At 45.0% G+C, this 15,861-nt stretch overlaps 1 protein-coding gene across 1 annotated transcript in view; it reads left to right on the top strand.

Moving 5' to 3' along the window:
- Positions 1-15,861, top strand: part of PKN2 (protein kinase N2) — a 1,791,501-nt gene that overhangs the window by 1,480,743 nt on the left and 294,897 nt on the right. The window contains exon 17 of the mRNA XM_069641740.1: positions 11,570-11,632. Coding sequence (XP_069497841.1) covers positions 11,570-11,632 — 63 coding nt within the window. The remainder of the gene's footprint in view (positions 1-11,569; positions 11,633-15,861) is intronic.

A 15,861-nucleotide genomic window follows, 5' to 3' on the forward strand; every position in this document is an offset into this window, starting at 1 on the left:
TTTAGGGGCCCTTTCAATTTTCAAAAGAATCTTTGGATGAGGGATCATATTTCAAAGTACCGATTGTGACACAATTTCTGAAAGGCTTAACAAATTTGTTCCCGCCAACTCCCTTCTTCGTGCCATCATTGTATCTAAACCTGGTACTAACGGGCCTCCTTTGAGCCCTTACATTCGTGTCCTATAGGAATGCTCACCATAAAAACTGCCTTTTTAGTGGCTGTCGCATCTACCCGTAGGGTAAGTGAGCCACAGGCTCCATCTTCCAAACAACCTTCTCCAAGGATAAGGTAGTTTTAAGGGTTAAGACATCTTTCTTGCCTGAGCTTGTCAGATTTTCATTTGGCACAACGTATTGCCCTGCCATCTTTTTATCATCCTCCTCATCCATCTAAGAAGGAAGAGAAACTTCATCGTTTAGACCCAAAGAGGGTTCCAAGTTTCTGTATCACTAGGACTGCAAATATTCGGCAAGATAAACTTTTTATTGGTTATTCTAGTCATAGATTAGGATTACGGTCACAAAATAAACCATCATGGATTTTTATGTGCATAACTGAGAGTTAATCATTGGCTGGCAAGGATTCACCTGAAGGTCTAAGAGCGCATTCTACTAGAGGAGTGGCTGCTTCCTCGGCTCTTGAAAGAGGTGTACCAGTGAGTCGACATTTGCAGAGCGGTAACATAGAAGTCCCTGCATACATTTAGTCAATTCTACTGTGTAGATTATTTTTCGGGAGAGGAAGACAAATTTGGCAAGGCTGTCCTCCATAACATTAACAAATAAAGTAAATTCTTAGCACCCTCCACCAAACTCAAACTGCTTTGGGAGTCTATCAAAGATGAGGAATACGTGAGAGGACACAATCCATTCAAAGAACAAGTTACTTAACCCTGGTAACGTTCTTTCGACTGGATGGGCCTCCCACAAATTCCTCATCGCACTCCCATCCATCCCCTCTTGCCTAGAATTTCCGTGTCTTACACCTTCCTTTCTCGAAACGTCAAGACTATCTCCTCCTGGAACACAGCATGCTACTTAAGGAGGGGGGAAAAACGAAGAACTGAGGTAACGGGCAGCACGCGTGCCAATATATATCAGCGTTGACATCAGGAAGGACGCTGCGGGGACCGTTGAGGGCCAAGATGCGACGCTGCACGACACGCGACCCTTTGAAAGCAAGACTTGAATATCAAAGATGAGGAATACGTGGGAGGAACATCCAGTCGAAAGAACATTACCAGGGGTAAGTGACTTGTTTTTATTAAGGATAGAGCTACTTGGTATGGGAGTCCTTCTCTATGCTCCAGTGTACTTTTTAGTCCCATAAATAACCTAATTATGGCTGGTGGCAGTTTGTTTGTTTGATTACTTGCATTGCGCACCAGACCCAGGGGTAACCGAGTGCATTTCATAAGACAACTTACAGCTTGGTTACAGAAACACATGGCATAAAAAGAACAGTAAATATACAAGAATATACACAAAAGGCAACAATAATGTTACACGTATTTACAGTCCTACTCAGCCAGGCAGTAGCTGCTAGGAAGTAGGTGTGTGCAAAAATAGAGGTGGAGGGACATGCGGGATAGAATCCAGGCAGTCTGTTATTTGTCAGTGTCTTTGAGCCACCTTATGAGGTTTTGTCAGAACGTGGGGGTATGGTTGATCTGTCCGCAGGGTGGATGGTAGGGAGTTCCAGAGTTGAGCTGCTTTGACCTGAAAGCTACAGCCACTGACTCTAGACAGTTTAAATCTAGGTGTAGAAATGTTGTTGGAGTTAGCGGATCTGGTGAGTCTTGTTGGTGTTATTTTCATGAGTCTCGTAAGAAAGAAAGCATGGTGCGGCATTGTTTAGGCATTTGTGAACAAATGAGGCTACTTTTAGCTGGATTTTCTCCTGAGTTGAAAGCCAGTTATTGGCTCTTCTAAATTCAGTGATGTGGGCTCTCCTGGGAATACCTAGTGCTGCTCTAAGCGGGTTGTTCTGCAAGGTTTGGATTCTTTTGATAACTTCCTTATTGGCCCCAATGTAGAGCGAGTTGCAATAGTCCAATTTCGATAACACGAGCGCTCTCGCAAGTGTGATGCAACTGTTGTTGGATAGGAAGGGTTTGCCTGCTCTTATCAATTTACAGGTATAGACGGTGGCAGAGGCCATCACATTGCCCTGCTTATTGAAAGAGAGGGTAGAGTCCAGGTCGAATCCCAGAGTTTTTACCGCGTGAGCAGTTGTGATTTGGTTATTATCAATGTTGAAAGAGGAGTAGTTAGGGCCCAATTTTTTGAGGGTGGAAGTTTTGTCCTCATTCAGGCATAGTCCGTGAGTGGCCATCCATGCCTGGATGATGAGATACACCCTGTTCACCAAGGCCAAATCCTTGTCGTAATCACCAGTAAGTGGTAGGAGAATCTGAGTATCATCTGCATAGTTAGTGTAGGTGATACCAAGAAGGTCCAGATCATCGAAAAGGGGCTTCGTGAAGATGTTGTAGAGTGTAGGAGAAACGCAGTGGTGGAGAAGACTCTCATGGTCCTGTTATTGAGGAAAGATTGGATCCAATCTGTTGCCTCTTCAGAGAAGTGCGCGGCCATGTCCAAGTGCCTACAAAGGACCTTGTGGTCAACAAGGTCGAATGCAGCTGATAAGTCCAGAAGGAGGAGTAAGGCTGGTTTTCCTTGATCCCTTAGCTCGTCGATTTGCGCCTTTAGATCTAAGAGGGCTGTTTCGGTCCCGTGCTGAGGACGGAAGCCCGACTGCCGTACTCCTAGCAGATTGTTGGTTTCTAGGTGTTTCTGTATTTGTGAATACGCCACTTTATCAATGATTTTTAAGAGGAATGGCACAGTAGTGATTGGGCGGTAATTCGTGGGTATGGCTGGGTCGGTGTCCAGACATTTGGTCGACCGAAAACTGGTCGAAAGACATTTGGTCGACGCAATTTCGTCGAAAACCAAATGGTCGAATTTTTTTTTTTAATTATATATTTATTTTTCGGTTTTTCGTTTTTTAAAAAAGTTTTTTTTTTTTTAGAAAAAAAAGGGGGCTGGGGGGTACCCCCCCCCCCCCAAAAAAACAAACAGGGTGAAATTAAAAAAATTCGACCATTTGGTTTTCAACCAAATTGGTTCGACCATTTGTCTGGTCGACCAATTTTTTTCGACCAAATGTCTGGTAACCGCTGGGTCTAGTGTCTGTTTTTTAAGCAGTGGGAGTACCCAAGATTCTTTAAGGTTACTTGGTATAGACCCTGTTGCAAATGAGGCGTTAATGAGTTTTGAGATAAAGGGAGCCAGGTCTCTGGCTGCGTCCTTTATCAATTGGGCTGGACATTGGTCCCCCTGGCAATTTGTTGGTTTGAGTGACAGTATGATTTTTTCAGTCTCAATAATAGATACTTTGGAGAACTTGAAGCGAGGGGTGTCAGTGTTATTTTTAGGAGGGGTGATAGTTATTTTGGGCTTAATGTCCAGGCTAAGTGAGGATTTTTTCTTGCCAATTTTCGATTGGAGAGTTGTCACTTTTAGCTAAGGCTTGTGAATATTGGTACACCATAGTTTATCTTTGACACAGTTGTCTGGTACTGGGATGGGAGATTCTATTTCCTTTAGGATGATGAAGAGTTCCTTCATACTAGAGTTGGCTTGGGCTATTCTAGCGTTGTAGGTTTTCCGTTTAGCCAACAGTATTTCCTTTTTGTAGAGGGTAGATATATCCCTCAGGGTGCTTTTATTTTCTTCGGAGGGTTGTAATTTCCATGCGACCTCACATTGTCTTTTTTTGGTGCAAAGTGTTTTCAGGTGGGGGGTGTACCAGGAATTAAGGTGGGCTTTGGGTTTGCTTTGTCTCAATTTAAGTGGTGCAATTGAGTCCAGTGCAGAGGACATAATTTTGTTATACTCATTCACTAGAGTTTCAGGGTCCAAGTTATCTGGCAGTGAATTAAGTGTAGGGAGGATGAGCGGGAGTAGGTTGTCTGGGGTGATGTTTTTCTTATTCCTTGTCAGGATAAACGGTGTAGCAGGGCTAAGGTAGGAGTAGGTCTGTTTGTTTCTAGGACAAATGTTATAAGGTGGTGGTCTGTCCAGATTTGGGGTGAGATCGATAGGATGGAGGCTTGCAGTTGTAGTCTGCCACCCAATCGAGTATTCTACCTTTGTTATGGGTAGGGTGAAGTACTCCTGGTGAAAAGCCTAGTTCAGAAAGTAGGCTAGCCATTCTACTTGCATGTGGGTCGTTTTGGTCGTTGACACCCAGGTTAACGTCCCCTAAAAGGATAACCTGTGATGATTTTTTTAGATTGTGAGATAGAGTGGTGGAAATGTCCTCCTCGAAGGTACCAATAGGACCTGGAGGTCTACAAATCAGGTGGATGGTGAGGGTTTGAGAGTTGTTAATAACTAATTTAGCTGTAAAGCTTTTGCAGGATTTAGTGTCGTTAGATGGAACTAGCCTAATCGAAAAGTTAGATTTGACGATAAGGGCTGTGCCGCCTCCACCGGCTTCGCTTCCGTCTGATCTTAAGATGGTGTAACCATTCGGGATCGCTATCATGATGGCAGGTCCTGCAGCGGCATGAAGCCATAATTCCGTGATGGCCAGGAAGTCAAGGTTTTCGGTCTGGATGAGATCAGCAATTTCAATGGCATGAGCAATCATGGACCTAGCGTTAATTAAAGCGCCTTTTAGGTGGGAGGTGGTGGAGGGAGGTGTGCATAACTTTTCTTGGATCGTGACAGAGGTGTGCATGCGTACATTCTGTCTCTTCAGGTTTGGGCTGTGTGATTTTTTTGGTACTCCTATTAGGTAAAGGCTTGCTATGGTTGGACGAGCTCAGCGTTCTAGCGTGCAGTTCGTATAGTTTAGCAAGTCTGGCATTTCTGGATGTGGCGTTACATGGTTTGGACTCGAATGAGCAGGACTGTTGGTGTTCTTCAATTTGGTCATTATAGCTTGTCGATGGTTGGGGTTGTGTCTGTGGCATGGTATGGGAGAGGGCTAGGAGTTGTAAGATAGTATAGTCAATGGTAGGGGCTGGAGCGAACCTGGGTTTGTAGACTAGGAATAATATTAGTGTGAGAAAGGCTAATGTGACTCATAGGGTTTGCATCTTGTGGCGTCGTCGTGGTAGGGAAGGCAGTTCAAGCTAAAGCAGTGCTATCTAGGTCGGCTTAACAAGGTACAAGTGTGAATCGAGGCAAATGCCTCAGATGTAGTGTAGTGTAGGCAGCACCTAGGTATGAAATAGTAGTAGGTGACTGAGATGCAATGGATCAGCACATAGGTTCAATGTGAGCAGTTGACTCAAATGCAGTGGGGAAGCACATAGGTTCAAGAGAAACAATTGACTCAAATGCAATAGGCAACACCTAGGTTTGAGATAGTAACAGGCGACTAAAATGCAGTGGGGCAGCGCACATAGGTTCAAGAGAAACAATTGACTCAAATGCAATAGGCAACACCTAGGTTTGAGATAGTAACAGGCGACTAAAATGCAGTGGGGCAGCACATGGGAACAGGTGACTTGAATGCAAAGGGGCGAGGCTTGAATTTAATAAGATTCTAGAGAAAGAACAATTGTCCAATATGAAAGAGCGGCACCTATGTGGGAAGCAAATAGGTGGTAATAGTCATCTAGATTCAAAATTAACAGGGATGGCTGAAAGTGCTGGGAGACAAATAGATTTTGCTGGTATTTAACGGGGCCTTTGGTGATACTAGTTCTCTGTTGCACGAGGTCATTCTCTGGGCTTGCGGACAGTCTGAGATGTGTATTCATACAGGGCATGGAATGCATTGGGGGATAATAGGAGCATGGTTATGGGTGGCTTACCGGATCTGCAGGGAGGGTTTCAGCAGGGGGGCCAGCCTTAGCCTCTGGCCATTCTCTGGACAGGCTCAGGACAGGTGCATAAGCCTTTGTGTCTGCTTTCGTGCTGTGGACCGGTGTGCGCCTTGCCGGCCGGTGCGTGATTGGTGCAGAAGAATGCACAGTAGGCCAATCCGAAGGCAGGATGGTGCCGGGGGGTGCCTGTTAGGCTGTAGTGCACATGTGTGCATGGGGCGGCCATCTTGAGAGGTGGTTAGTCTTGTGGATGCCAATGGTGGTCAAAGGCAATCTGGGGCTCAGGATGCCTAATGGCAGAGTATGCCGTTGCAAAAAGCGGATGCTTTCCGCTGGGATTCCTTATATGCCATTAATGAGAGGCATTGTTACGATCTCCGTGTTGGGGGCAGCCAATGAAGAAACTGCTGCAAAGTAGCCTGCAGGCTTACTTTGCAGCTGCAGGATATGCCGTGGTTGTCGCACTGCTCCGGCACTTGACGTGTTCACCAACTATCGCAGGTTTGGTCCATAGCCCTAGTAGTGCACATTAGGGGCACCCAAGTACTAACTTGGGGGCTTTCTTTTTTGCCATTTCTAGCGTGGTTGTTCTTTGTTAGCCCTTCATCTACCATTCTGGGAGGGGGAGGTCTGTGCATGTGTTTTGCCTTTGGCAGGAACCCTTCGGTGTCCCTGCTTAGGCTCCAGAGTATCTGGGCAGGCAGGATGTGAGGATGGAGTTTTCCACCCCCCTGTCCTATGTCTGCCAGAGTGCTTGAATGGAACCAGCTGCCACTAGGGCGTCTGCCTGTCCTGATTGGACAGCCATATGCCCCATTCTGTAAACTGCTGAGAGAGATTGCAGAGGATTGTGTGCTAGAACTGTATATAAGGTGAGGCTCCTGGAGAGAAAAGCAAGTCAACCACTGGCACTGAAGTAACCGAAGAAGACGATCAGAGACGCCGGTAGACCCTTTGCAACACCATGAAGCGACCAGTGCTGTCCTGACCCTGTTTTCTGTGCTACTGAGGTACTCCAAAGAGGACTCCTTCCCTTTGACTGGTGGGAACAACCAGTCCCAAGACTAACTTTAATTTGAGCCATCTCCCGAGGTTCTGTGTCTTTCCAGTGCTGCAGAAACCCCAATACCAGGAGACCTGCTGCACATTTTGAGTGCATCGTCGTGGAAATGTTGAATCCGTCCAAGTCTCTGCTGAGCCCTCAAGGACACTTCAGAGACGCAATCCAACTCGTCCAAGTCCACTCAACAGTGCAGGACTTAAAGAACCGAAGAAAATTGACTGGGTGAATTGTGTCCTTTGTTGGTGCTGCAGAACAGGCAAAGCACAGAGTGACACAAGAAGTTGATGAAAGCCAGGCCTCAGGTCCTTGCCCGAGAATGCTACTGCGAGATCCCGTCTTTTGTCCTGCCTTTCAGCATGAGACCAAGGAATCCGAAGGTCCGGTCCATCGCTGCCACATCGAGGAGAATTCAGCCACAAACATTTCTTCAAAACAAAGGTACTGTGGGGAAAATAGTGCTTAGCTTAATCCGAATTGTCGCTCTAGAGTGTTGAAGAGCATGTAAAGGTGTCCAGGGCAACCCCCTCATACTTCTGACCCAAGCCGCTGCTTGTGTTCCTTCTGTGAGTCCTTTAACAGGGTCTCCAACGTTGATTGTATCTTCTTGCATCTTTGATCTTAAAGACTAGAAAATATCCACATGAGTTTTTGTCGTTCTGTTGCTTTACAAGACTTTAAGCCTCTCCGAACTGCCTTTTAGCTAGGGTTGTATTTTGGACTTTCAAAGCCTTGCTGTGCGAAGAAACTGTCTTTAGAACCTTAAGCTCTACTAGTATAACTGTGTTACTTCCTAAAAATCCCTATCATGTATGGTTTTGCTAACTTATTTCAGTTACCGTATTTGTGTGTGTGTGTGTGTGTGTGTGTGTGTGTGTGTGTGTGTGTGTGTGTGTGTGTGTGTGTGTGTGTGTGTGTGTGTGTGTGTGTGTACGTGTGTGTACGTGTGCACGTGTGCACGTGTGTGTACGTGTGTGTGTGTACGTACGTACGTACGTACGTTATTACCGATCATACGTTAGACATGTCAAACTCTAACAATTGTAACCGTTCAGCAAATACCAACTAAGCAGTGGCCTTTGAAAAGTATCTAAAAGTATTCCTATGTGTTTTTGTTGATGGTGCTAAGTATTTAAAAATTAATCTGCTGTAAATATAATATATCTATATTTTAGTATACATTTGTTGTTTCTTTTGATTTACATTATTAGCTAGGTTCAGTGTACTTACCTTTAGCTCGTATCTTCCTCTTATTCTGAGCCTGACCTCTCTGCCACTCTACCAAGGTTCCCGAGTAGTACCGACCAATACTAAGAGTTGGGGGTCGGGGGGGGGGGTCTACAAACCACTGGGATAGCTTACTAAAGTCTTACCTCCAAGTGGGATTTTGGGAAAATTCAGTCCCAGACTATATTTTGGCTGGATATAATTGAACAATGAAGCTTCTATAAAGAAACCTGCTGTGGGCCTCGAAGTGCTGGAGACTTGGCACACATAATCTTGTGGAATTAAATCGAGATAAAACCCTGACATTACCTGTACTGGTATCAAAGCGATTGAAGGTGAAATATGGTACTATCTCCAATTATATGCAAAAAGAATTCCAATGGTGAGTATTTATTTATTGTAAAAGGTCAGCTGACATGTGTTTCAACCCGCATGAGTCTTTATCAAGGCCATAAGAGTTCCCATTTGGTACTTATGTACTTGAAGTTGATAGCATGAAGTATCTTGTAGTGGTGTTGATTCAAACAGCATGAGTGCTGTTTTAGCCTTCAAATCCAAACCTCTTCTGAAGGGGACTTAATTATGTCTAACTCTACTTTTAAGTGAAGGCGAGGCGTCCGTCTTGGTAAACCTGCTATGGTAAAAAGAAGGTTCGATGAAGGAATCAATTAATTGAGTTGAGCAAGTCCAGAATTCTATAATAGGGGGACTGGAGGGGGCGGACATACCAAAATTTACCTGTAGAGGACTTCATTAAGTCCTACTACACTTTTCAGCAAAAGAATGGGTCCTGCTCAGTGGAGTTGGGTCCTGGGATTTATGACGCTGCTTTCCATTATGGCCTATAGGGTGTAGCGATGTGTTGTACTTTTTTCAGATTGTGCGGCACAGGCTGGATTTCTCAAACTGCTCACTCGCCTTTATATTTGGGGTTATTCACTAAATTGAAGTATTCTGGTATTGGTCAAACTGGGAATGTACTGGTATTTTAAAACAGTGTCTGGGAATTGTGCAGACTGGGAATATACTGGGTCTGTCAATGTTCTTTACTCTGCTACGAGGATATTTTCTCAGTCAAACGGTGTGTGGGCTTATCAAACTGAGTTAATGAACTAAGTGTATGGTAGGTTTGTCAAATGGACATTATCACTGGGATATCAAACTGGGAGTGTATTGGCATTGTACAAAGTGTGAATGTCCCTGTAGTGTGGGATTGCAATTGTAGGAGTACACTGGGATTCTTCAGACTGCATGTATACTGGACTAGAGCAGAATGGGCATATACTAGATTGGTAAACTGGGAATGTAGTTAGAATGTGCAAACTGCTTTCCTCGGTTTGTCAGAAGATTCTAGGTTTGTCGAGAGTTATAGCGAGTATGGAAATCTATTCTGATATTATGTATACTGGGATTATACTGTGGTTGCCTCACTTCAACCTGGCTCAATTTTGATTGGCAAATGAGGTGTTGACTGAAATTGTGAAATTGTCATTTCGCAAACTGGGTGTAGAGTTCTATTGAAAAAAAGGAAAATGATGGGATTTTGCAAACCAGTATTGTCCTGGGTTTGTCAAACTGGCTCTATCAAACTCTGAATACTCAAATATATTGACAGTGTGCAAGCTGGACCTTGCAGTTTTGAAAAAGGGGAACCTATTGGAATTGTGAACAAATTAGGTCTCGGTTGTGAACAGTAGGGTCACCTGTGTTCTAACATGGTGGCTTTTACTTTTTCGTCATTTCTCGTGTGGCTGTCTTTTCTTGGCCTTTCTACCATTCTGGCCGGGCAGGTCTGTGTGTGTTGCCTTTGGCAGGAACCCTTGGGTGCCCTTGGCTAGGCTCCAGTGTGTCTGAAAAGGTAGGAAGTTGGGGAGGAGTTTTTCACTCCCCTGCCCTTTGACTGCCAGAGTGCCTGAAGGGAACCACTTCCCACTGGGTCCTGGCTGTTCTGATTGGGCAGGGGCAAGAGGTTTAAAATAGCATACCACACTCTGGCCCTGCCAAAGGATTTGGGAGGGTCAGGCTGCCACATCTGGAGGGGTACTATAGGGCGGTGCAGCTGAGGGCAATCGTACCTCTTGGTAATCGTACTTCATTTTAGGATGGATTCTCAAAAGCAGCTGATGGCTCTGGAAAACCACCTCCTGTGTCCAGTCAGAGTAGCTAGGGATTACAGTGTGCTATCAGTATTGTGGGATATTTGGCATCCTGGGGGCGTGATGAAGGGAGTCACAACATGGCCCTCCCCACACAGTCATCTGTGGCCCTGACCGTGCGGGATGAAATCCCAGACCCAAATAGATTTCAAAGGTGGCATGAGGCGGGGGCTGGAGAGGGTCGGTCAGCTGTGGTCCAAGGAAACGTTTCTCTCGCCACAGAAATTGGGGGCGGCTCTGGGGCTCGCAAATAATTCGGTCTGCCTCTACCTACAGCTGCGAGGTGTGCTGATGGGCGTGAAAGTGCAAAGGGTGTTGTCTCCGTTGGAAGCAGTGTTTGATTGCAGCATGGGAAGGGAGGGAGTTAGTCCTGGCTCTGTATAAAGCCTTGGGGGCTGTGACGGGTGGAAACGGAATCTCTCCAGCTTAGATGGGTGAAGGATGCACCTGAAGATATAGGGGAAGGACAGTGGGAGGCGATCAATATGTAAGGCTGCGCATTAGACTGCAGTCTTGTGCCAGTATAAGCTGCCTGGCATCCAGCTTTTGCACAGATGGCAGCTGCACCCTGTGAGGCTTTCTAAGATGTTCCCAAGGGTGGACCCGCACTGTTGGAGGGGCTGTGGCTGACGGGCCTCATACTGGCATATGCGGTGGTCCTGTGAAGCGCTCCAGGCTTAAGTTCTGTGGTGGATTCATAGGGTGGAAGGTGTCCATAGGCCCTTAGACTACATGATGGTACTATTTGGGTTAACCAGGGAGGGGACAACTGGAGCCCATTTCTGCATCTGCCTCATTTCCTGCTGCTCGCTGCAAGGGCGTGCTTGGTTATGGGTGAGCGAAGGACCTCTACATGATGGAGAACATCACTGCCTCCCTGAGAGAAAAAGGGCCGCACATGGAAGGGAGAACGGTCGGCCTTCTTGCAGAAATACAAATGATGGGGCTTGAGGGGTTGAAGGCACATGACTGGGAAATTAAGGGAGGTACGGCCGGATAGAACTGTGGCACCCATCAGGGGTGGAGTGGGTAACAGACATGAACTCTGTGAGCGGTTCGCCCAAAGTGTGTTTTATTGATTGGACTCTGATCCCTGTCTGCCGAGGGGGAGGGTGCGGGAACGGGGGGGTCGGTGGGGTTGTGGAGACTGGTTCTTCATTTTCTGTAACCTGTTGTGTATCATGTTGCGAAGTGGCGGTTTGTCGACTTGTTACAAGAAAAAGCTTCAAAATAAAAAATAACAAATAAGTAAATGCTGTTTTTTTCTCTTCACTTACAGATTCTATGCTGCTTGCGTAGTGCTTGGACTGCAGTATTTGCATGAACACAAGATTGTTTATCGGTGAGTAGTTTCTAAAATATACTATGGCACTTAAACTCTCTCAAAATCCTCCCTTCTTATAGCACCTCTTCAGGTTTTGCAAATATTGCATTTTTTATTTGCCTTTCACTTTAATGTATGTAATGCGTCAAAATGATAATGTTTTTGTGAAGTGCTGTTTCTTCCTCAATGTAAATCGATGCCTACAACAATGAGATGCAATGCATTTACATATTGCTTGTTTTAGAAGTTTGGCCACACATGTAAATAGGGACATTTAAGGAAGGTTATCCTGCTGGCAGTGTAGGGATTGATGCTTAAATGTACTTTGCACTGTAGTCCCTCCTGAGGAAAATACAAACCATGACTGTGTGCAAAAACAACTTTAAAAAAAACTGACGGTCAAATAGTTTGTATGTATAATTGAATGTTTGTGGGGTGGGGAGTGGTGTTGGGGGGTGGGGGGGCGTGAGATTTTGCTTCATCAATGGCTTGCGTGAGGGTATTGGTCTAAATGAAAAACTACACCTAAAAGGATGCATATGCTATCAGTGGGTGTAAATTGTTTATAAAACCTGTATGAACATTTTGCATGATGACCTCCACGTGGAACTCTCCCAATAGAAGAGGATACCAGCAACACTTTTACATTTTTATCCGTATGTTTTATCTTTTAAATCATTTTGTGCCAACAAGAACCCTTAAAATCAAATTTCCAGAGGTGGCTGTGAGGAGGTCTGCACCTCTTGATCGGACAGCAATGTATTTTATACCAATGCCGATTGTTTCTCATCCATCTTTTTCTTTTCACTTCCCACAATCTCCATTAGGAGTGAGGGTGATCCTCTTGATAGAAAATGGTGATTGAACAGTCTCTTTTTGGCATGAGTTTCTACAAAGTGTTTGCAATCTATGATTGCAAGAAGAATACATGTTTTTTAATCAGACCTTGTTTTCTTAAGGAGTTAACTTGAAGCTAATTGTTTTATTGTACCTGTCAAGTTAAAAGCATCTGCTTTGGGATCAGGCTCCAACTGTCCCATAGATGGAGAGCGGGAAGCTTTCTATTTTTTCTAATAAACTCTGACTTACAGGAGTGTTAAATCTGGGCTGCTGTTCTTAGTAGGTACAATGTGTAGCTATGAGATGGGCATTTCTACCGGACTCAGTTTCCCCCTGTGCAGAACCTTGGATGCTTAATCTGTGAGTCCGATAAAGCGTAATCTATGCAAAAAGAATAAGGGGCTCTTAAATTTCGAACCCTCTGCACTTGTATGCTGTAATATATTACTACACAAATATTTACCAAAACCCACAAGTCTGCAGCGGGTGTCGGCGAGAAATTGAGTCCTAGTGCCCACCTGAACTCGATGGACGCTGTCACGCTGACTTACAGAATTTATTGTTCATACATAATTGTCACGGATAAAGTACCCATACACACACAGCCAACGCGTGTTGTGGCCCACCAGGTCTTTTTCTACAATGTACACATTTTGTACATGATAAAACCCCAAAGCAAAAACCAATTTACAAAATTAAATCAAGTGGAATTGAGAAAACAAAGGAACAGCAATGCAGATATAAAATACACCAATACACATGTCAATATAACCTATAAATCCATGTTGGATTTTAACACAAAAAAACATCTTGAAATGTTGCGATAACAAATAGTTTACAGTTGTGCCAATATTTGTTTATCAAAGGGCAGGCATGAACAAAAAGTCAAGGTGCGGTGGGTGGTGACACAAAGACAAAGGCAACATTAAAATGATGGCCATAACAAAAGTGTACACTATTGTAACTGTCAACCGTGTCCAAGATAACACCAGGTCTGTGTTTATCTTGCTCTCCATTGTGAGCATGCTTCACTTCACCGTGATTCTTCTTATTCCATATGGCCACCACCAGCCCATACAAAGCTTATGGATGTCTATGGCAAGTCCCTCTTGGTTATCATAGGGCATTTAATAAAACGAACCGGAGCCCCTCCTCTTGTCTGTGTCTATGCCGAAATTGTAAGTGAATGCATAGTGAACCATCGCCCAACAAGACATACTCTTAAGATTCCTACCAAAAGTGTAGCTGGATTCATTAATTCCTCCAGAGCCTCACCAGTCCCAGGTTCCCCCTCCAGTCCTGCACTTGCCTCCGTGCCTCTGCACTCTGTTTGACTCTACTGCACTCAATAATTTCCATGAGAGGGGTAACCACTCTTCACTTAACCCAGGCCCTTGCTGGACTAGGCGCACTTGTGTACCCCTTCCCCTCCCTCGCACTTCCTGTCTGCGCACTTGCACAACCTTGAAGATACTAGGCCTAGTTTGTCTGTCCTGTCCTTACTGTCTCCCCTCCCTAGTTTGGTTGTGCCTAAAATACTCGCGCATAGGCGCATTAGTGATGACTAACCACCAATCAATCTGAAATGCCGCCAGGCCTAGCACAGTCGTTTTTTTCTGTATGTCTGACCCTCCCCCCCCCATCACTCCTTCTCCCCACTTTGTCATACACTTGCACTATCTATGTATACTCTTCTCCTACTCCACTCCCCCATCTCTCATTCCTTCCTGTCATGCACTTGCACTAGAAGAAATGCCTCTGGCGTAGTATGCTAGCTATTTTCGTTCGATCATTCAGAATCTTGAAGGCCTAAGAATGACGACTGTATTCCCTTGTTCCTTTCCTCCTTGGAGCGCTTTGAAGCACTTCACTTGTATATAAGCGCTTTACAAATAAACAATTACAATTCCAAAGGTTCAATTCATAGATCATGTGCGCACCACTTGATATTCGAAAGCCTGGTGATACAAAATGGAAAATTGCAGTCTGTATTAAAATATATGGCAAATAGATTGCCACCATTTGAAGTGAACCAAAATGTGTCCAACATGTATGCATCTCATACCTGAGCACTTTAATGTAATGTATATAATGGTATTTTGCCTCCAAGTGATTTTGGATGGCATGTAGAGTCTGATTCCTAGCAACCCTAGAAAGGAAATTGTGCTGAAAACTCCTGTGAAGTGAAGCACCAATGCTTGTGCGGGCATGGTCGGTGGGATTCCGAAGGTCTGTGCAGCTCTAGTTGCTGGGTTCTGTTCAACCCATGCCTGCTGCAATTGCACAGACACTAGGACATATGGCAGTGTCGAGGCCTGCATCTGTTGACCGCCCATGTTAAGGTACTGTGGCCGTTTGCGACAGTCCCGTGACACATGTCACAACCTCCTACTCGACCAACACTGAATCCCATAGAATTCTCCATAACGCTTACTCATCGGTCCATTAAACCAAGGGCCCATTCCCGAAACCCCCCTAATGACCCACTTCCCCTGGAAATCCTCCCCTGCTACTCTGAAACCCTAATTTGCCTTGGACCGGATACATACCCGTCCACCCAAACCGTCGTCTTACCCAGTTCACTGTGTCCCTGTTATCTCAATTACCCCTGACTTACTGCCCCTTCTAAACAAATCTTTGCCAATTTCTTTTGAATGAGCTTCGCCTCTGCATTTTATACCTGCACCATATTCTCCCTCTCTTTTTCCTGTCTTCACTTGCAAAATTGCACTAGTGTGCCTGAATTTCCAGCCAACTCTTGGCCTCCATGCCTACCACTTTATCTAAATCGTGCTGGACTTCTTTGGGTAGTCGCTTTTGCAAGTGGTAAAAAATCGCCACATTCTTATCCAATGCTTCTCCTGTTTCTGTCTTCCACATCTCCTAAATGAGCTGGATGTGTGCGGCAGGCTCATCAATTTCGCTGTTTTTGCTCAAATTGAATTGATATCTGGTGTATCTGGATACATAATCTGCAAGCCCCCACCCCCCATCCCCCATACCTGTGCCCTAAGATTATTAAAAGCTGCTCCATCATGATTATTTGTATCCAACTGAACTCCCGGTACTTACAACACAGAACAGTTCAACTACTCTATCAAAAACATCCACTTTTCCAAACCCTGTGACCTGAACTAATTTCACACCCACACTCCAAGTCCACCCTTACCAAAAAACCCTTAAATCAAAGAAATAACCCCTTTTTTGCCCCCCATTTGCCCCTTGCTTTATACCCTAAACGTGCACTCACGTGAACCTGAGGCGCTCCGATGTGGTGCTTAGTTGTTCTGCACAGCTAGGCCACAGCACCATGTCTCTGAGGAGCAGACAGACCTTTTAACAATATGGCATCTGCTTGACCTCTTTTTCACCATGCACGTAAGACTGGTCCCTATCGTGAGGTGCCC

Source organism: Ambystoma mexicanum, chromosome 1q (assembly GCF_040938575.1).
Source record: "Ambystoma mexicanum isolate Mex_15411 chromosome 1q, UKY_AmexF1_1, whole genome shotgun sequence".
NCBI classification, from domain to species: domain Eukaryota; kingdom Metazoa; phylum Chordata; class Amphibia; order Caudata; family Ambystomatidae; genus Ambystoma; species Ambystoma mexicanum.